General features: G+C 35.9%; 1 protein-coding gene across 3 annotated transcripts in view; it reads left to right on the top strand.

Moving 5' to 3' along the window:
* The window catches only part of LOC148947112 (constitutive coactivator of PPAR-gamma-like protein 1 homolog), a 124,447-nt gene that overhangs the window by 38,186 nt on the left and 63,490 nt on the right, over positions 1-22,771 (top strand). For all 3 annotated transcript variants that reach the window (XM_089096876.1, XM_089096874.1, XM_089096875.1), the window contains exons 6-7: positions 10,518-10,685; positions 21,279-21,474. In XM_089096876.1, the coding sequence (XP_088953002.1) occupies positions 10,518-10,685; positions 21,279-21,474 (364 nt within the window). The remainder of the gene's footprint in view (positions 1-10,517; positions 10,686-21,278; positions 21,475-22,771) is intronic.

Below are 22,771 nucleotides of genomic sequence, written 5' to 3'. Positions count from 1 at the left end.
CCGCAGCAGTGTTATTCTTATACATAGCACTAATCACTTTAATGTATTTGTCTGGTATACCATACAAGGATAAAACCTTTGCTAAAGCTCTTCCATCAACAGAATCGAACGCTTGCTCATAATCTATAATACTAAGGACCAAAGGTGTTTTAAAACTAAGGCACTTCTCAATTATTAACATAAGAGTGAAAATTTGGTCGACACATCCTCTACCTTTTGTAAAACCACACTGTTCTTCTCTTAAAACTTTGTCTACGGCATCTCTCAATCTAAAAAGTATCATATTACTAAGTAATTGCTACCTACAGAGACCAGACTAATGCCTTGATAATTACCACTCTCACTTTTATCCCCTTTCTTATAAAGTGGCTTAATTAAGGTTTTCCTAAAATCATTTGGTACTTCCCCTTTTTCAAAAATCATATTCATAATCATCAGTAACTTATTTCTAACCTCAGAGCCACCATATTTAAGAAACTTATTTACTACCCTATCAGCACCTGGAGCCTTATTATTTTTTAATCCTTTTAGTACTGTCGTTAATTCTTCCTCGCAGAACAAATCTTCCTTCACATCCAAGGTATCAAAAACTTTTCATTTTTCTCTATATCTTTACCTGCAACTCTATCTCGGCTTAGCAAATTATCAAAATGTTCTGCCCGTCTTTCTTTAATTATATCCTTATCGCTAATTGTGGCCCCATTCCTATATTTAACTGGGCCAAGTCTGGATTGACTACTCCCTCTCAATTTATTGACATGCCAGTACAATATTTTACTATTATGCCGTCTAGCTGCATCTTCCAGATCCTCGGCAATTTTATCCAATGCCTCCACTTCACACCTCTTTAGTTCATATTTTAATGCTTTGTCCACTTTCTTTACATTCCTTTTGTTTTCATATGATCTATCACTCAGATAATTCTTGTACAAGTCCTTTCTCCTTTCTCCTTTCTATTAAACATAAAGCTTTTGTACTAATATTCTTAGCTGCAGTCCTAGCTTTCTTTCCTATGACATCCTCAGCAACTTCACAAGTTATTTTTCTAAAATTATTCCAACCATCTTCCACATTATCAAATTTTAGACTGTCAAGTTTAGTTTTCAACTGCTCCTGGAAAGTTTCTCTCAAATTCTCATCCTGGAGTCTACCAACATCATAACTTCCCGGGAGGTAGTTACCCTTCCTAAATTTGAGCTTTAAATTAACCCTTGACACTACCAGATGGTGCTCTTTACTTTTAACATCAATAACAGTACTCCTATATACCCTAGTATCCTGTATTGATCCAGCCAGTCTTCGGTTTACTATAACATAATCTGTTTACTATACATTAGCTTTCATCTAAGTGCTATATTCAAAAACTCTATCTTTCCTCATTCATCCTCTTCCTTATTCTAGGTTTCCCTTTCAGTGCTTGTATTATAGACAAAGGGAACTATCTACAAAGTGTTTCGGGTTTTCTTGTGGGTTGGTAAAATATTCTATGGCAATAGCCTGCTTAATCTAACCAACTCTTTTAAATAGGAAAGTAGATTACGACTTTTAAGAGAATGATGATTAAGGGAAAAGGCAAGACCGTTTTCAGCACCTCAAGCTTAGAATTAAGAAAAGAGTCACTAGTACACTGGAGAAGGCTGTACGAAGTATAATTTTTTCTTTGTATTGGGGGGGGGGGAGGAGGTGGAGTTAGCTGTCAAACTTTAATGATATGATGTCACGATATCTTTATTATTAACTAGTTTTCCAATGAAAATTCGCTCAGTTCAGTGAGATTCAAAACAGTTAATTGAAGTAAGTGAATCAGTTGAATATAGCTAACTAAGCACAAACCTAACGAATTTATGTTTGATAAGTTATTTGGTAGACAAAGCATGGAAATTGTATGTTTTTTCTATAACTCGGACTCCTCATTTGAGATCGTCATCTTTTCATGTATAATTTTGTTTTACTAGCAGCGAAGAAATCACCGTAATCAGAAAGTAAATAAATTGCTATTTTGGCGCAATATTTGAATCTTCCAAAAGATGGAAATCTGGCAACAGAGTCCATTTTTATTTATCAGAGTTGTATACCAATTTTTTTAATCATATCTGGCCTTCTCCCCCCTCACACGCACACAAAAAAAATATTAAAGACAACATTAAGAAAAGAAGCTAGCTGTATAACTTCCTCGAAAAAGAGATTTTCATTTGTCAGAGCAGCACAAAATGTATATAAGGTGTAAACTTTAGAATTTTTCCTACAATGTTACAGTCCAAATAACCCTCGATGGCAATAGGGCTGTGGATATTACAGTTCAGGCAATAATCTGATTGTAGGATTGTGAATCAAAATTGCCATCAGGTTGTGAAAATTACCATCAGGTTATGAATAGAAAACAAATTTGATGATCAGGTTCTCAATTTGAGAATCTGGATTTTCAATCGCAATGACTAAGATTCATTTTGCTTTTGTTAATGCAATTATTTGACAATAATTTTGAAGCTTCTTCTTCTTCTAATTCATAGCAGGCGGGCTATTCAGTTGGTACTATTTAGCCCTCTTCTTTTTGCTTGACTCTGTGGGCTACAGAGCTACTGTCTTGGTTGTCTCTTATTTATTAGATATTCTCAGATATCTTTCAGTAGATCTTTTGACTCAAGAAGCTCAAATATAAGATGATAGATATTGATTTCTGTGCTCTGTGTGCAGGTATAGTTGGCTCGGCTCTTGGCTGATAGTCAGATTTTGTGGTGTTTGAAGCATTTTAACAGTTTACACAGCAAGGTATGTTGCGCAGACATCAGCATATTGCATCCAAATAGACAGTAATCAATTGTTTCATTATTCATAGTACAATGCTTGCAAAGAGGGGACAGAGGAATTGAACCACTTGAATTAGAAAACTTATATGAGAATGCAAGGAGATTTAGTCCATTTGTTCCAGAACGAATTCTATGATAAATTTTAGAAAGATACTTATTGGGAAAGGGGGAAAGGATAGGATTAATCTTATTAAAATTAATATCTGATAGCCTCCATCGGTAAATATTTCTAATTGAAATTGGTCTCCCACTCGGCTGGTCAATATTTATATCATTTTTTCCTATTTCATCAACCTGATGATTACCACTTATGCCAGAGTGGCTAGGAATGTACTGAAAATAAGTTTTTATGCCACTTGAAGCAAGATTATCAATAATACTGAGACATTGATAAGTGTCAATGTCAAACTTATATTGAGGAGCTGAGGCCAGCAACTCAAGGCTTGATTGAGAGTCGGAATATATGATAATATTATTTGAATTTGCAAACAAAGGTTGGTTTTCCTTAAGGTGTTCTAATGCCATGATTATGGCATTTAACTCAGCAGACGTTATGGATAAATCATTAATTAGACTGTTCCCTATTTCAGTTTTCAGGTGAGGAAGGAAAGCACCACTTACTACCTCCTCATTCATTTTTGGCCCATCAACAAATATTTGGAAGTGATTTTCATAGGTAATTGTATGAAGTTTTGCAAATTTTTTCTGAACAAAAGCAATGGGGGTTAAATCTTTATTCCACTTTGAGAATTCATTATTTATTATGGGACTTGACCAATTCCATGGGGGGGATCGGGGGAAAGTGCGTGCAATAGACTTTGCTGGTATGGGGAACTTCTTCTGAATATTGGCATACTCATCTGCAATGCCTCTATACATGGCTGGATTTCTTAACCAATTATATAATGTGTGTGAGCTATTTGATTCAATTTTTGTAAGATGTTTTGTCAAGAGAAACCTACGTCTCTCCCTTATTATTGTTAATCCACTCTCCATAAGCAGAAACTTGGTGCTTGTGGGTTTCCTCAGACCAAATATGAGACGTATTATATCATTTTGTGTTGTTTCAATTTTTTGCATCTGGGTCTTTGCACATGCACCATAAACGATGAGCCCATTGTCAATATGGGGTCTTATATGTGATTTACAAAACGGGATTAACGTTTTCTCCTTACATCCCCAGGGTGTGGAAAGAAGTCTTTTCAGTATATTTTTTTCTATTGCATTTTTTTATTGTGTTTAAAATGTGGATGTGGAAATTAAGTTATTGGTCAAGTATGAGACCTAGGTAATTAATATGATTATCTTCTGGAATGGTTGTTTTATTTAGAGTTAGTTTTGCATTAACATGGTTTCGCTTCCGGTGAAATTGGATTATTTTTGACTTGGTGGGTGCAATGGGTAAATCTGAATGTTGAGAGAATTTTTCAAACTGGAAAAGTGACTTTTGCAGATTTGACTGTGCTATCTGAAAGGTGTTGCCAGATGACCATAGCACCAGATCATCAGCATATTGTAGATTCGTGTGGGGTAGGCTCATGTCCCAGAGATATAGGGCAAATAGGAGGCAACTGAGGACTGCTTCCTGAGGTAGGCCTTTGGATATTGTCTTTTGGGGTGAAGAGGCTGAACCAACACAAACGATGAAACTTCGCACTTCTATGAAGGATTTAATAAAAGATACTAGCTTAGGGGTACTCCAAGGTTTGCAAGTTTGTTTAAAAGGATTTGGTGGTTCACATTGTCACATGCCCCTTCAAAATCTAGGAAAGCTGCTACTAGGACATTATTTTTTGAGAAAGATTCATTTATTGCATTTGTTAGCAAAATGAAAGCATCTGTTGAGGAGTGTTGTTTCCTGAATCCAGTTTGAGTGTGAGGGATCATATTATTCTTTTCAACAAACCAGAGGAGTCTGTGATAGATCATTTTCTCCATTATTTTCCCCATCACAGGAGTAATCATTATGGGCCTATAAGACTCAGGGTTATCTTTTGGATTATTTTTCTTTAGGATTGGTAGGAGGGACGAACATTTCCATATATTGGGGAACCTAGAAGATGCCCAAGCGTGATTATAACAATTTAGCAGTTCTTGTTTGTATAAAGGTGTGAGATTCTTTATCCATGTAGGGTGTATATTGTCATAGCTGCCGATAGTTTTGGTCCTAATATGATGTATTGCATTATTCAATTCCTGGATTGAAAATGGATTAGTTATGTACTCGGATCCTGGGCGTGGTTGGTAACTTGGGTTCATAGGAATTGTGGACAGTTTGCTTTGATTATTTGATGTTAGCTTATTAACAAAAAGAGTTGAAAATAGGTTAGCTTTTTCATTATCATTGTCATAATGGGTATATAAGCTCATACAGGAGTGGGTTGGGGGAAGTCTTTTTCAAACAGATGTGGCTTATGACTTTATGTATAATTGGCTCATGTGTTTCTCTGGAGAGATTATTTGCAAAATTATTCCAGTATTTATATTTAGCATTAAAAAAAAAAAAAAAAAAAAAAAATTATTAAGTCTAAGAAATTATTTATATTTAGCATCTATTATAGTCCTTTTTAGATTAGATTCTGCTCGTAATTTTTTTAAATATGTAGTAGGTGATGGTTTTTTTATGAATTCTGTCCTAGCTGCCTTTTTTATCCTCCATTTATTTAGGCACTCATTTGTCCACCATGCTTTAGGAATTAGTTTAGGGAATGTTTTCTTAGGTGTTGTCCTGGGGATAGCATGATTAGCTGTATTTATTAGTAAAGATGTCAAGGCTTCAGCATGTGTGTCAATTGTTGTGTTAGAAATGCATGAACTTTGGGTGAAACTTGTAATTTCATCATTTAGCTTATTTTGGAACATAGACCAATTTGCTTTAGTGTTGATATATTTGGAGGTATGAAATAAAGTTTCAGCAGGTTCATTTAGGGAGCAAACTATAGCAAAGTGGTCAATACATAGACTATCAATTTTATTTATGTAAATTGTTCAAAAAATTTAATGACACAATTTGTAGGTCAATTGTGGAGAATCTGCCACTTTTGGGGTTGAAATATGTATTCAGGATTGGAGGGGTAGCAACAGCTAATTCAGTATTATTTGAAGTCATATGGTCAATCAATTTACCAGCTTTATTTGCTGGTTTATTCCCGCACAAAAGGCTGTGGGCATTGAAATCTCCACAAATAATGATATTTTTCAACATATTAGAATTATTTATATATTTAAAGAAATCCTTGGCATCTGTAGTTTGACCATTAGGGTTATAAAAGCTTATTATGTAGGTTTTTAAATTAATCAGCCAAACACTTATACCAATTACATCAACATCATTTGCAAAATCTGGAAAATTGATGCCACAAAATTTTATATTATTTTTAACTAATAAAGCTACCCCACCTCCTTTTCTCTCTGAAGAGCTATCCTTTCTGAGGATAGTATATCCCAGAGACTTAATTTGTTGATTTTGGGTTAAATGAGTTTCCTGGAGGCAAGTAATATTAATGGAATTATTATTCATGAAAGATATTAGTTCATTTAGCTTATTTTCTGTGAGTGATCTTACATTCCATTGGAGTATTGATATTTGGTGTGTTGTTGATTTATTCTTCATATGGCTCTGTATCGATGTTCAGATTTGTTAGAACTAAAGCAAAATATTTTTTTGCCTGAATGAGCTTATCATAAGGGATGGAGATTTTTGCCAATTATACAATTAGTTTTGTTTTCTGTAGTTGATGTATGTTCATGGCCTGAACTTCATTACAGTTTAGAATGAATAAGCATATATTTGGAGACTGCATTTTTGGTTTTGCATCCTGTGTGTTGGTTAAGGGATTAATTCCTGGTAGTGTTTCTGGTTTGTTTCTTCTTGGGAGGAGGGGGCAGGATGACCTCATCTCACCGGACAAGGAGGCTTGTTGGCTTGGTGCTTCCTTCTGAGAGGGATTTGAGCTAGGGGGCTTAGAAGCTGGTGATGTCGCTGGCGGGCGGGCGGCCTGGGGGGTATGGGACTGGGGGGGCTTGGTTGATTTCATTACAGGCTTTATTTGGTATTGTTGGGTAGCATTTGCTTCCATTGCTGCAAAGGTGGATGGGATGTCCTTCTCTGTTGATATTTGGAGTGTTAGAGCTCTTTTCTTGTATGCAGGGCATAATGATTTATTTGTAGATTCATGAGGGCCTTTGCAATTGATGCATGTAGGCTGAGTGTTGTTACAAGTTGTCAGCTCTTTAGGATGGAAAGCTTTACTATTACTACACTCTCGGAGAATTTCATTGCATTTGTTTGTCGTTTGTCCCAGTTTGTGACACTTCTGACACTGGATAGGCTTATGTTTGTATTCCTTGTGTGGTTTGATTTGCCTAAATAGGAATAATTTTTCTGGGATATTAATTTTTTCCTTTAGTGTGAATAAGAAGGATCTACTAGTTTTTAGGCCATTAGAGTTAGGTTTGCCAAGTTGGGTAACATCCTCAACTGGGATTGTGTTTCCAGCCCTATCTGAGAGGCCTTATTTTAACTCCTGAGTGGATATCTCTGGGGGAACATTATAAACTACTTTTTTTGTTGGTGATTGTTTTGGGTTCCAATTAGATGCAATAATTGGGGTATTCAGAAGGGATTTTAGGTTAATTATTATATCTGCTGATTTCTGATCTTCTACAGCTATTAGCAGAGATCCATCACGGTTAAAATTAAGAGAGAATATTCATTTTAGCAATTTAAAAATTGGAACTCTTACTGCAGTGATCAATTTTATTTCAAAGGGGGTAGTAGGAGTAATTTTATGGTAAAATCCTAAGTTTTTGGAGGGAGGATCTTGGGCAGGGAGAGGGGAAATGCTTTTGATTGGGGAGATTTTTTTCCTTTTTGTAGAGCTTCTAGAGAGGACCTCTTGAAACCCATTATCATCATTTATGGTTACATTAGCCTCTACACTTATCATTGTCCTATTCTCCAAATTGGAGCTATCATTTGAACTTTGAGATAGTGTGCTTGACCAGCCAAGATGGGTATTTTTCACTATGGCACTTTCACTGTAATTTTATTTGGGATCTGGTGGGACTTTTTTTTTGGAGGACTTCTAAACATTGCCTATTGGAAAAAGCTTAAAAAAAAAAAAAAAAAAAACTAAAACAAGAAGGGAAAATAGAATGATATCAAACCGTCTGCACTGTACTATGGGGAGGAGAAACACCACAGTATAGCCCTGAGGATGAGTTGAGCAGGATTGGTTTGGTACAATTGCTGATTAGAAGCGATAATAATTCACAAGAAAATGTATTTTAATTTTCTAATAAGGTTGCTGTTGCTGTTGAAGCTTTTTTTTATGGTGTTCCAACTTTATTTTCTTCTTCTAAAAGAAATGGCTAAAATGGATTCAATGAATAGACTGTAACAATCGATTGGTTATGGATTCCGGGGCGTCATCTGTTTATTCTTGTATATGTTGTGTATTTTTACAATTGGTTGAAAATAGATGGCAGTCTATATCTCCTATATTCATAATGCCATCCAGGCCCATTGTAACCATTAATTATACCTGCCGGAGTCCAAAAGTAAAAGACAATGTTAAGATTTTTTTGGACGATTTTGTCAAACAGTTCGTGGTAACGAACTGTTAGTAAGGAGCGAACCGGCTCAATAGTAACCGAAACTCTAAAAAACGGAATTTTGATACCAATAGATACATCAAAAGAATGGGATTTGTATGCTGATTTTAAAGATATAAGTTTCATCAAGTTTGTTCTTACCCATCAAAAGATACGAGCCTGAAAAAATTTGCCTTATTTTCAAAAAAGGGGGGAAACACCCCCTAAAGTCATAGAAACCCCCCTAAAATCACACCATCAGATTCAGCTTATCAGAGAACCTTACTGTAGAGGTTTCAAGCTCCTATATGCAAAAATGTTGATTTTTTTTAGGTTTTGCCAGAAGAAGGATCACGGATGCGTGTTTATTTGTTTGTTTTTTTCCCAGGGGTGGAGGCATTTTTCATGGGGGAAGAGAATTTTCATGAAGGGGGCGCTGGATTTCCCGGTGTTATTTAAAAAATAATCAGAAATCAAATATAAAAAAAACTAATTTTCAACTGAAAGTAAGGAGCAACATTAAAACTTAAAACAACCAGAAATTATTACGTATATGAGGGGATTCTCCCCCTCCTCAATACGTCGCTCTTTACACTGAAATATTTTTAGTAATTTCAAAACAGCCATCTATTCTAATTAAACGGCTTTTCTGATTCAGGGGTCATTCTTAAAGAATTGGAACAGAATTCGAACTTTAGATTAAAGAGCCAGGCATTGACGAGCGTGCGAATCCCCTCATATACATAATAAAATTATATGAATATAGAAGTTCGTTAAAGTTCTAGTGCCCTTTTTAAGTAATTAAAAAAAATTGGAGGGCACATAGGCCCCCTTCCCCATCCCTTTTTTCTCAAAATCGTCCGATCAAAATTTTGGGAGAACCATTTAGCCACAAAAAAATGTAAAATTAATATGCAATTTTCGTTTTAATTAGTCATGTACGGTGAGTCAAAATCAAAACCTGTATTAATTCAAAACCGTTCATAAATTAAATGAAAAAAAACAAGTTTTTTCTTAACTGAAAGTAAGGAACGACGTTAAAACTTAAAATGAACAGAAATTGTTCCGTATATGAAAGGGGCTGTCCCCTCTTCAACGCCCTGCTCTTTATGCTAAAGTTGTTTATTGTTTTAAAAAGTAGTTTTGACAAAGAGTCAAACTTTAGCGGAAAGAGCTTGGCGCTGAGGAGGGGACAGCCCCTTTCATATACGGAATAATTTCTGTTTGTTTTAAGTTTTAATGTCGCTCCTTACTTTCAGTAAAAAAAACTTGTTTCTTATTTAATGTCAAATAAGATTGATTCTATCCAAGTAAAATAAGTGTTGTTGGCACAGTTGAAAATGAGTTTTAGATGTTGTCAGCTAATAACTTGAAACTCTTCTATTGTTGTTGAAGCAAATTCTTGCCAAGTTTTCCCTTTTCCATCTTTGAACATCTGAGCCCTGCCCCAAAAATTCCTTGAAATAACTTTCTGAGTTAGTTTAAGTTAGAAAACCACCCAAACGTAGCTAGAAAATATTTTTGAACGGTTGTGAGGTTGAGCTGTGTATGAGTTTTTATCTCCTTGAGCTTTTTGTCTGTGCCAGCCAGCGAAAGCAAAAGTTTAAAAAACTAATTTTGACTAAAAAAAAAACGAAGCTCTAAATGACTGATTTAAACGTAACTCTTAATAATGATATACTATTAGACTGTTGTCATGTATTCTTGTATTATAAATAACCTAATCCGTCATAACATGGGATAATCGCGCTTGTAGGTAGGTTTACCGAAAAATCGTTAAATTTAATCAGAAAAAAAAGTCTACTTGAACTTAAAAAAAGTCAAAGTCCTTCTCTTGGAAACTTTCAGTTCCAAGAGAAGGTTCATCTTAAGGTTTATTCTTTGTTTTTTCTTTTTTCTTTTTTTTTTTTTTTTGCTTTAAACTATGGCTCTTCCTAGTCAAAATAAAATTTTATACATGTCTTTTATATGTCTGTATATTAATTGTAATTTGTGTATTTAATGCGTATATTTTCTATAATTGTTTAAGATAATAATTATGGGGTTAATACTTCTATGTATTCTTTTTAATATTTGTGTATTCTTTTTAATGTGTATTTGTATTGTTTTTAATAGGGGGCCATTCAGACGAAAGAGCTTTTACTTGACGTAGTTGCACGGAAGTTAAACTTGAACCCAAATCGTCTAGTCGTATTTGCCTCTTTGTTAGGGAATCATATTCTTCCAGCATCTGATTTGAAGGACTTTCACAAAAGACTAGTTCCAGAAGCCAAGGATGAGCCTGTAAGTAACTGAATTTGAAATTTCCAGATAGATAAATATCCTATATTTGCAGCTGAAGGTTTTTAGTTTTAGTGTTTATGTTGGATCAGGAGCGCACAATCGAGCACTTATTTACAAATAGGTCTAGAAATAATCGGCACTTATTCTTCTTGAACATGATTCTGAATGTTGTCCATCCTTGCCATGGTCATTTTGAAACGAAACTTGTCATTTTTGTATCTGTGGACCAAAAATTCTCTAAAAATGTTGATGGAATTGGTTTTAGTGTTTGCGTTAGATCAGGAGCGCACAATCTGGCACTTGTTTAGAAATAAGTCTAACAATGATCGACACTCATTCTTCTTGAACAGGCTGGTGAACGTGGTCCACCCTCCTCGCGGTTATTTTGAAATGTAAGACATTACTCTTGCATTTTTGACCTATAATATGGATTAAAAATTATCCAAATTAACTGTGAAACCGACATCCTTAGAAACTGAACTCTGATTCTTTTCAAATCAACATTTGTGTGGAATTTTGTTTCGGTAAATAAACATTATTTCCTTATTTTTCTCTGTCATCTTTTTATGTCTGTGTAGGTAAGTTCATAATAAGTGTGTATGTAAGTTCAGGTACACATGTCTGTGATGGTAAGTTCATTCAAAATATTTTAAGGTTATTATATAGTAGGGTAAACAGTCTCTCTTTTGACAAACTTACCAATTACTTTCAGAACAAATTTTTGTCCAATATTTTCGAATAAGGTACTTGATCCAGGTAAGTAAAGGCTTGTTTGTGCTGATTTCCAAAATTTTTGGGCTCTTCTCGGTAATAGACTATTAAACAAAAGTTAGTTGATCTTGAGGATGCGTTATTTTTGTTTGTCTTATCTTTCACCAATAGTTGGTCCAAAATCCCAAATTGTCAATTAAAAAAGAAATCTTTACTCTAGGGCCATATTTAGCTCATTAGTCTTCCCCTTCTCCCTTAATGAGCCCAACATTGCCCTTGATTATCGGAAACAGATTTTTTGTTTTTTTAATTGACTGTATTTGGCATAATCAGCTAATTGTTGATGAGAATTCAGCGGAAAAGGTAATGGCAAATCCACATAAATCAGCTAACACTCGTTTACAGCCTTGGGTAAAAAATGATGGAAAACTTTTTGACGTCAGGTCAAATATCAATTCTTGAAACTCTGAAGCCTATTCACCTAGATCAAATTGTTTATTCTCAAATATTAAACCCAAGCTTGTTCGGAAAGCGGCTGTTTACCCTGCTTAGATAATTACCTTACTATGTAGGTATCTGCAAGTATTTTGAACTTACCTTCGCAGACATAAATTCGTATTCGTTTATTTGATTAGCTATCGTAGCATTTAAAAATGAACGCTAAACTATGCTACGTTTACAATCCCAAAGAAAAGAAAATTTCTTGTGAAAGACTAGTAAAATATGACACGATTGAGTTAACAAATCTTTTCATATGGTACTTGACGGGTTGTACTTTGTTGTAATACCCAGTGATTCTACTTGTCTAAACGGATAATGGAAGAATAGGTCGGTGCTTCTCGTTTGCTAATTGCAGTTTCTCTAATTTCACCATTAAATCATGTCTTCGAGTGAACAAAGTGGGCAAGTTCGAGAGCTCAAGGGCAGTTACGTAGCTGCTGAAGCGGAGTCTTAGTATTATTTTTGTGTCCCCTTTTTCGAACATATTCTTGTTCTGCTGACATGTAAGCAGCGTTTTTAGTTTAGGGACCACAAACGGGATAATACCTCCAGCATCCTCAATTCTCGAGGATAAGCCTTATGTAGGTCGTATACCCAAGCAGGAGCTCGCGATCTGTGAAGCCCAACTTGCGCATACTTGTTAAACTCTGGATTGGGTAGTGACCTTTGCAGAAAGTATATTCTGCATATAGCTTAAACAACACCTGGAGCGCGTGGTCCAACCCTGTGCCTCCTCATTCAGATCTTGAATAATATAGATGCCTCCTTATTCCAAGCATTCAAAGTCAGAAATGGCTCAAACTGTAGCCAATATTACCATATCTATACAAAGCTACACCTCATTTTATCTGAAACCTGGATACAAGTGAAAAATGTTTAGAAAGAACAGGAAAATCCGAAAAACTATGCTTATTTACCGAAAGAAATCTAAATTCTGGGTGAATACTGGTTTGGATTTGAGAGTGATGGGCCTGTTTCTAAGAATGCTGGTCCCGTCGATATTTTTCGGAGGATTATGTCCAAAAATGTGAGAATGATATATTGAGTGGATGAAACTTGTGGACTACGTTCACCACCATGCCAAAACGTTAACAAACAGACGAACCATGTAAAATGTATGAAAGTACGATGAAAATAGTAAAAACCCCGAACGATTTTTTTTTAGGTGAGGTAGGGTCTCAATGCCTCCGGTTCTATTCCTAGAATATAGGTAGTATTGGTGTTTTGAATCACTACTCGATGGAAGATGGGGTGTATTTTGGTCGGGCCTTAACTTAAGATTTTGAGTTTTTCTATATTTTATTCGGGCAGACAGGCAAAAATTATCTTGATGGACCGCCCCTTTCCATTCTTTCAGCGCCCTACTCTTAACGCTTTACTGATTGTTTTCAGTAGTTTTGTCGGCTTTTTAAAAGTTCGATTGTTGCTCATTATTTCCACGTAGATCTTAAATAGTTATCAAAAGTCCTCCTCAAATGTCCCACTTTCCTGTAATCTTCATAGAAGGGCATTTTTTTATCTTTTATTTTCATAGGTTTTTTCCCACTACCCGCAAAATTCTTGCCTACATCTTTGCATTAACGCCACCGCATTTTGTCTTATTGATATTCTCACACTCTTTTGCTGCCACTCATCAGTACCTTTCCATCACTGACTTACCTTTACCTTTTCCTTCATCCTCGCTTAATAATCATCATCAAGCTGAGACTCAAAGTTGTTGAAATTAGACTCCTGTGATAAAATTTAAGATGCCTTCCAACATACTGTTTGCTGAGATCTACGGCCTGTTCCACCATCCCAGTTGTTTTTAACAATTGCTACTGGCAATTGTCTGCTAGCTCGTGAACGCCGAATTATTAAACTTTAGTAGTAACTATTCAAAAAGACTTTTTAATCGTACAGAAAATTAAAAAGTGGGACCTCCGAATGTGAGCCAAGATTCAAAACAACATTTTACTTCTGCTGGCTCGATGAAACGCAATTGCCAATAAGATTGCTGCTAGCAGTTTTTATTAGAACTGGAAACAGTCTGGTGTTTTCGAACAGGTACATGCGAATGAAGTTACTTCGATGAAGGGGGTGGATGCCAACTCCAAGAGTAAAAAATTAGGCAGATCAGTTGAAAACGTAGAAAAATATAATTTTCAGACATAGAGGGTGAAAATACTAATATCCGGCTTGCCTGCGCACCCGCCTGATTTAAAATTTGCATACTAAATCACAGGGATTTTTTATGGAATAGTTGACCATTAAAAATGGGCCCCTAAAAGCCATGAAGCAAGTGTGTATGTAAAAGCGGGCCTAACCTAAGCTTTTGCTTCTTTAAGCCGTGTTTCTGCTTTTGATTGGAAAGCTCACTTCAGGCAGGCACTTGTTGCAAATTTAAAATAGAATAAAATTTGGAAGTACTTGTTTAATGATTCCCTGGCCCCATTGCTAAAATATTTTCTTGAATAACAAATAGAGATCTGAAAAAGGGGTATTTCCCCATGGTTTCGGAAGTGCTGCCATCTAATTTGACGAGCCGTTTTATTTAGGATTTCAACTGTTTGTGGTTTCATTCCTTTGTTTACGATTGAGGCTGGAAAATGGTATCACACTTGTCTCCTAAACTATAATTTCTTTCATTGCATTCATTTTTAACAAAACTGCAGATTTTGAGATAAGCAGGGAATCACGCAGTGAAGGGGGGGGGGAGCTTTTGGTCCTTTGAAGTTTCAAGATGAACACAATTGTTCTCGCCAATTCATTTACGTATTTTATTATTCATCTGGTCGGATTTGTCACTCCAACTTTCAAAAAGAAGGAGGGATGGGTTTTTCGACTCCCTTGAAATTTTCAACATGTTTGCTACTTTCCTATATTCTCCATAAATTTCCCCGTTTTTGGTGTTGACGAACTTGCCCCTTCACCCTCTAAAAAAAAATGTGTTTCAACTTTCTAGGATGCATGTAGAAACCTAAATATAATAAATATTCAGTACAAGTGCTTTCAGAAAATATAAGATAGATGCATGTGCGTTTGAAAATTATTATTTAAATTAATTCTAAAAATACAAATAAAAACACATAATCTAAAGCAATAATAAAAGATACAATATTTGGAGGATTTCTTGTTAAATTTTTATTTTAATTAAAATATATGTATTTGCCTTCTTTTCTGAAATTAAAAAAAACATAAAGATTTTCTTATGTTTTTAACAATGCTTGGGGGAGGGGACAGCGGTTGCAAAATGTAATAGTTTCCCTCCCCGCATACATAGATCTGCTAAGTCTAAATTTACCTATTATGGTGAATTAAAATGATAGTAGAAACCGAGGGCATATATGCGGAAATAGTGAAACCCTAGGGGCAGATCAGAAGATAGTTACGTAATTTGAGCAGGCACGTACTCAAGGATTTGTTTAGGTGGGGGAAATAAATTATAAAAGTAGCCAAGATTTAAAAGTCAGAAGCTTGTCAAGGGTTTAGGACGGGGGTCCTGTCTAGGGGCTCAGAGGACCCTTCCTCTGTGTACAAGCAATGGCGTCAATTCACGAAAAAGCAGGGGGAGGTCAGTTTCTTCAATGAAGATACCAAAAATAGGTATTTTTCAAAATCTATTGGAGGAGCAAATGCTCCCTTTGACAGATTTATCACCCATGCTTGTATAGTATAAGCCTGGGTGAGAGCACATATATTTTGTTGAAAAGTGAGTTCGTGCATGCAGATTGTTGTGAATTGTTACATGAACGCTAAACGATTTTCTTGGGGTTCGTTGAGGCAAAGGGGCTCTTACATGTGTTTGAAGCAGGGGCGTCTACGGGGGGGGGGCTTTTGTCGTCCTATATTTTTGCCTTTCCCCTTCTTTAGAACATTAATTGAACAATTTTGAAAAAGAAACAACAAATTTGCCCCCCTCCCCTAGGTTCTGCAAATGCCTTTTACTCCTTATCCCCCTGCATTTTCATCAATTGACGCTACTGGTTTGAAGGTAAGCTTGGGAAATTAATACGCTCCTAAATAAATAAAAGAACAGGAATACGAGGAAATATTCTTAATATTTTACTTCAACATCGCAGGATACTGCACCAGCCTACGTATCTGGGTCACATAAATTTCACACACGTTTGCAATAAATTCGTTATAATAATGTAAACTCTAACCTTAAATCTAAACGGAAATGTCAAATTTAATCTGACATAAGCCAGGAAGATCCAAAAAGATCCATGATTGGTTTTACCATATTGGTGAAATTCCGTATTTGCCTCTATGAGGAATTTTTTTATCGTTTCTCTTTTATAGATTCTGAATGTAATCTTTTATCGTCGTTAGAAATTGTATCTGCTTTAAGAAGTATAAAGTTTAAGTTTTTTTTTTTTTGGAAATGCAGCAGTTTCGGCTGTGTGTTGACAGAAACAACAATATTTTGATCTGCAAGTTGTGTTAACCAGTACTAATGTCGCGTGAAAAGTTTTTTTTTTTTTTTTGGCTGCTGGAGGAAGCAAGCGAAATTTCCCAAGTCTTTTTGTATCATCTGATGACATTTTCGGAAACACGAGTAAAACAGTACCTCAGTTAAAAATTTTCAAGGAGATACGGTGTCCAAACTGTAATGAAAGCATGTCAAACAGTTCGTGGGAACGAACTGTAAGAAAGGAGCGAAACGGCTCAATAGTGACCAAAACTCTAAAAAACGGAATTTTGATATCAATAGATACATCAAAAGAATCACATTTTAATGCTAATTTCAAATATATAAGTTTCATCTAGTTTAGTTCTACCCATCACAAGCTACGTGCCTGAGAAAATTTGCCTGATTTTTCAAAAAAGGGGGAAACACCCCCTAAAAGTCATAAAACCTTAATGAACATCACACCATCAGGTTCAGCATATCAGAGAACCCTACCGTACAGTTTCAAGCTCCTATCTGCAAAAATGTGGAATTTTGTATTTTTTGACAGAAGAAAGATCACGTGTTTTTTTGTTCTTTTTCCCCAGGGGGGATCGTATCGACCCAGTGGCCCTATAATATCGTGGGAGGGTTCATTCAAACGGAAATTAAAAGTTTAGTGGCCCTTTTAAGTAAAAAAAAATGGAGGGTAACTAGGCCCCCTCCCACGCTCATTTTTTGCCCAAAGCCACCCGATAAAAATTTTGAGATAGCCATTTTGTTCAGCATGGTCGAAAATATAATAGCTATGTTTTTTAGGATGACTTAATCCCCCAAAGTCCCCGGGGGAGGACTGAAAGTCATGCACTTTACCCAATGTTTACATATAGTATTGGTTATTGGGAGGTATACAGACGTTTTCAGGGTATTTTTTCTGGTTGTGGGTGGAGATGGGTCGGGGGTTATGTGGGAGGATCTTTTCATGGAGGAAGTTTTCATAGGGGAAGGGACATTGCTATGAAGGGGTGCCGGATTTCCCAGAATTATTTTAAAAAAGATCAGAAATTAAATTAAAAAAACAAGTTTTTCAACTGAAAGTAAGGAGCAATATCAAAACTTAAAACGAACAGAAATTATCACGTATATTGGGTTTGCCCCCTAGTCAATACCTCGCTCTTTAAGCCAAAGATTTATTAGTACTTTCATAAGAGCTATTTATTCTAATAACCGGCCTTTGTGATTAAGGGGTCATTCTTAAAGAACTGGAACAAAATTCGAACTTTAGCGTAAAGAGCGAGGTATTGACGAGGGGGCGAGCCGCCTCATATATGTATTAAAAATATACGAATATAGAAGTTCGTTACGTAAGTTAATTCGTTAGTTACAAATATTTATTACTAATAAAAACGTTCGTAAATAAAATTAAACAACTTTCGAGAAAGCCATTTTGCCAAATAAAAGTAAAATTAATGTGCAAATTTGGTTTTAATTATTCATTTACGGTAAGCCAAAATCAAAACCCGCATTAATTTGAAAACGTTCAAAGATTAAATTAAAAAAACAAGTTTTTTAACTGCAAGTAAGGAGCGACATTAAAACTTAAAACGAACAGAAATTATTCCGTATATGAAAGGGACTGTCCCCTCCTCAATGCCTCGCTCTTTACGCTAAAGTTAGACTCTTTCTCACAACTCTATTTTTTAAAACAATAATACACAAGCTTCGCAGGGGGCTCATTCGATTTCAAATTAAAAATTCTAGTGCCCGTTTTAAGTCAGAAGTTATTTGAGGGCAAGAAGCCACCCCCACCCCGTTTTTTCCCCAAACGTATCTGATCAGAATTTTGGTATAGCTATTTTGTTCAAAATAGTCCAAAGGTCATATTCCATGCCTTCGGTTGTGACCCTCCTCCCTCCCAGCTCCTGGGACAAGGACTGTAAGCTATACAAGTTGCACATTGTTAAGATTGTCAAGATGGCGGGGGCTCATTCAATTGGAAATCGAAAGTTCCTGTGCCCTTTTTAAGATTTATTCTGTTTTTGAACCAGTTGCTACCGAGCAGATTTGTTACAGACTACAGTGTTCGAAAACCATATGAAGTGCCTATGTGAAATAAAAATTAATTTCAATTTCCATTCTAAGAAACATCCGGAACTATCCAGGGGGAATTTTCCGGGGGGGGGGTGCAAACACCTAGCCTCACAGTCTTCTCCCTTCCTTTTTATGTGACTGTGTTCAGTTAGGAGTGACAACTTTTTAGAAAGTCGTTGCGTTATTATGACAACGAAAAGGAAGAAGAAATAGCATAGAAAACTAAAAACAAATGGCTTTACTATCTTATTACAGTTTGAGAAAATCATTCTGCAGTTTGAGGTGGAACAGGTTGCAACGCATGTGTGTATGCACTAAAATGTTTAGAAAAATCTGAAGACTAACCTACCAAATTTCCGCAAAATATGAAAACGGAAGGTCCCAAATCAAAGGCTCAAATTTAAGAAAAAACAAAGCTATGGCTTTAAATTGGTTTTTAAAGGTCTTTTACTATGTATTCGGACATGTTGAGAAAGAATATTAGTATTAAAATTGCTTTAGCCTTCAGTTTCATCCCAAAAACGCATGAAATCCAAATTTCAAGGGAAAGAGCTCGATATTTTACTTTTCTTCAAAATTTTTTTGAATTTCGTTTTACACCTTATCTTACCTGCTGAGTTAGAGAAAATTTAGACACGGATCACATTACAACCTCAAATTCACGCCCAAAATTCCAAAGACATATTTTCATTTAGCTTTTGAAGGGGTGCTAAGAAAACATACGCATTAGAAAAGGTATTTTTTCTTAACATTTGGAGTTATGAAAAAACCCGACAGGGTGTCTCTTGCAAACTCTAGAAATCCTTCCAGTCAGGACCCCATCACTTGGGGCTGATGCCTTCACAATGGTGGACTCGTGCCAGCCATGACGCATGTAAAACCCTCACTAGAATGGCTGCTTACTTTAGGAACAACTGAAGGTTGGCTGTTGGCTGAAATTCGATTGTACGACTCTTAGCACTGAATTTTGTTGTCTTGCGTGTCCAATTTAGTAGGAAACGATTCTCCTATTTTTTATAATAGGAGAATCTTACCACCAACACATCTTACCACTCGGGTCGCATGGACGTGCTTAGAAAGTGGAGATTTGACTGGTATGTCCGGCCTAGAATGTTCCTGGAACGACCCCTCCCTGGATCCTGTAGGTTGCCACTGGAAGGTGGCCCTGGGAGCTTGTAAGGTCTCCCATTCTTAAGACATGGCCTAGATATTGCCATTGACGTTGGCGAATAATATTTGTCAAAAGAGGTTGATTCGTCATTTTTCAGATTTCAGCATTTGTGACCGGATCTGTCCAGTGCATGTTCAGGATTCTTCGGAGGCCAGTGTTTTCAAAGGCCATGATCCGACGCTCTCTTTCTCGATTAGTATACCATGATTCGGCTCCGTACACCAGATTAAACTGAATATTGCTATTTTAGAGTCAAAGTTTCACACAGAGTGAAAAGACGCTTGATGGCCAGATTCTCTTCATCCTTTTGAAAGCTTCACTTGATTGACCTATATTGGACGCCACTTTTATCTGCAATGAGCCTCAAATTTCAAATATACGTTCCTGATATTTAAATTGGATCACTTGTTCTAAGTCGTCGTTACTGCATTTGATCTGAAGTGGCGAGTTTGAAGTCGCCATTCGCATTGATTTTGGGCCCAATGCCTTTCGTCTTCGTGTTGATTTCGTGAAGGAGTTGTTGTAGGCGTTCTTGCAGTTCTCGAGGATAGTAATATCATCGGCCAAGGGGAGATCACATTGATTTGTTTCTGCATTCAGGTTGATACCTTGAGTAGTTTCTCAATATATAGTCGATTACTATATTGAGCCGCAAAGGTGATAATAAGCTGCCTTGTGTAACTCCTGAGAGGATCTTAAAGGGTCGTGTTAGGACTTCAGATTTATGGAAGCAAGCCTCAGTGTTCAGATACATAGCGGTGATTATTCTGTTGATCTTTGGTGGGACACCATGATATCGTTCCGGGTAGATTGATTATCGATTTTTCAGTTACAATAAAAAATTTCGGGGAAGGGTTGCAATTCCACTGCCCAACCCTCCTTCTTTTCCACATTTGGAACTGGTTGAAGATAATCAAAAAATTATACGCATTTTTCTATAATTTTATTTTGTTTTAATTGACGTATCACCACTTTGTATGGCACGAAACACTTTGAAATAAAAATATTATGAAGGATTTAAAAAATAGAGCTTAAGACTAAATTTTTCCTGGAAGGACTTTCTACCGACCCTGATTACCAGAAAGCGTGTGTGCAAGAATGTCTACCAAAAATCTTCACTATGAAATCAGTTGTCATGTGGAACGGTCTTTCAACAAAAGTAAAGGCCGATTCACAATGCGATTTTGCTGGTACTGAAATTTAGCTAGCACTAATTTGAGCGAATCAGATTTATCATAAACTTTTCTTATTAGTTTAAAAATTATATGAGAAGTGCTGATTGGCTCAAATTAGCGATACCTGTTATCTTTAAAGTCCTTGAAAAGGAGTTACAACCGTTTCGCTCGATTAAAAGAACGACAAAGCACATTGCTACCAAAAGGAGCAACATGTTTGCACTCTGGTATATAAACATGGATAAAAAATATAAACACTCCTTTATCATAAACATGGACAAAGGATTATCTTCTTTATTATTTTTTTTACGAGAAAAGCTCGATAAAATTTCTATTTTATAACCGTACAATTCCTTGAGGTGCCCGACATCAATCTTATCGTATGTTAGATTATGAGAATAGGTCTAGCTTCTTTTTTTATACTATAGGTAATTAGTAACCATGTATCCCTATAACTAAGATTGGTTCTAAGGACCTAATGTAGGGAAGATTTGCAAACATACGTTTAAACTTACGATAACCAAGGGTATTGTATCAATCCATATATATATGTTTTTTTTTTTTTCTTATAGCCTACAATGAAGCAACTAATTCCAGCTGTGGCCAATTTTGTCCGTGACCTGGCTTCAATCGACAGTTTGACCTTGGTTGGAGCATCTGTTTTTGGATCTTCTGCTGACCCACGCGTGGCAAAATTCCAAAAATGCGTGTACTATTACATGAATGGAACCAGTGATAGTTTCAGAAAATTTCAGAATGCAGTATCAAGTATACATATTTTTTCTTTTCTAGATTTTTGATTCAAGTAACTTGATTTCGATCCAGGGTTAGAGGGGGTGTAAGGGGCAGCTAGGTCATTCTTTGGCCCTTTCAAGCAATATGAACTGAATTATGCGTATGCCTGATAAAAATATCGTGGAGACGGAAATGTGTTTCGGTGTCAAATCTAAGGACCTAAAGTATATTTGTATCACTGAATTTTCTTATAATGCTGACATAAACTGGCGTAAAACTCTAGCATGGAAAGTTGATACTAGAAAAGTTTTTAACATCACTAAAATACTAAGTAGACGTTATCAAAGTTAGAGTAAAAATTAGTTTTAAACTTTGTGTTTCTTAAAAAGCCAGAATTCAAAATATTTTTTTTGTCCACAGTAAAGATTTACTACTATAAAAAATTCTAATTGGTTTAATTTCAATATATATATATATATGTGCAATGCGGTTCAGTTTGTAAACCTGGTAATCTGTTTTCTGGATTTGTATTCTCATGGTTCGTACCTTAAATAGTTCAGCTGCATATCACCCATCGAAGTGATCAGGCAGTTTGATTCGTACATCTGGGTACATCGTAAAGATGTATTTATGCGTATATTATACCTATAGATATACTAACTTATGATCACCAAATAAAACAGTCTACTTGGAGGGCTTTTGGCCCCTCTCTTCCGCTTGTGCCTTCGACACATGCGTAATTCGGGTAGTATGCAGTATAACCAAGCTCATGGCTTCAATATTAGGCCCGTTTTTTAGCACCAAGATCTTTTATCTAAGATCTCGCATCTTTCTGCAAAGATTATCGTTTTTTAACTCATCTTTGCAAGGCCGTATCCAGGGGGGGTGTTTACCCGGTTTTAACCCCCCCCCCCCCCGAAATTTTTGACGGAGTCGAAAATTAGTAAAACCTAGGTAAAAATCAGTAAAAATAGTTGAAAACTGAGTCAAAAATTAGTAAACCCCCCCCCCCCCCGAAAAAAAAATCCTGGATCCGCCCTTGCATCTTTTACCTTAATTTTTTAACCTTATTTTGGATTCCTTTTGAGATAGTCATTTGACCTAATTTTGGCTTTAAACAATCCAAACTGGACAACGTTTTTTTTTTTTTTTGTATTAGCATAAATGCTAGATAAACTAGTCCAGGAAATCAATAAATGTTTCATCAGCTGATTAAATTAGTTCACGACCTGAGCAATATTTAAAAGTCAGTGAAAAATGCAAACTTCGTTAATAAGCAGGATGTCGAATTAATTATGTCCCTTCTGCGATCGAATAGATGTATACTTCA

The sequence above is a fragment of the Artemia sp. Qi Xiang Cuo genome, chromosome 11, assembly GCF_049724085.1.
Source record: "Artemia sp. Qi Xiang Cuo chromosome 11, ASM4972408v1, whole genome shotgun sequence".
Lineage (NCBI taxonomy): Eukaryota > Metazoa > Arthropoda > Branchiopoda > Anostraca > Artemiidae > Artemia > Artemia sp. Qi Xiang Cuo.
This window is presented reverse-complemented; position numbering and strand designations above follow the sequence as displayed.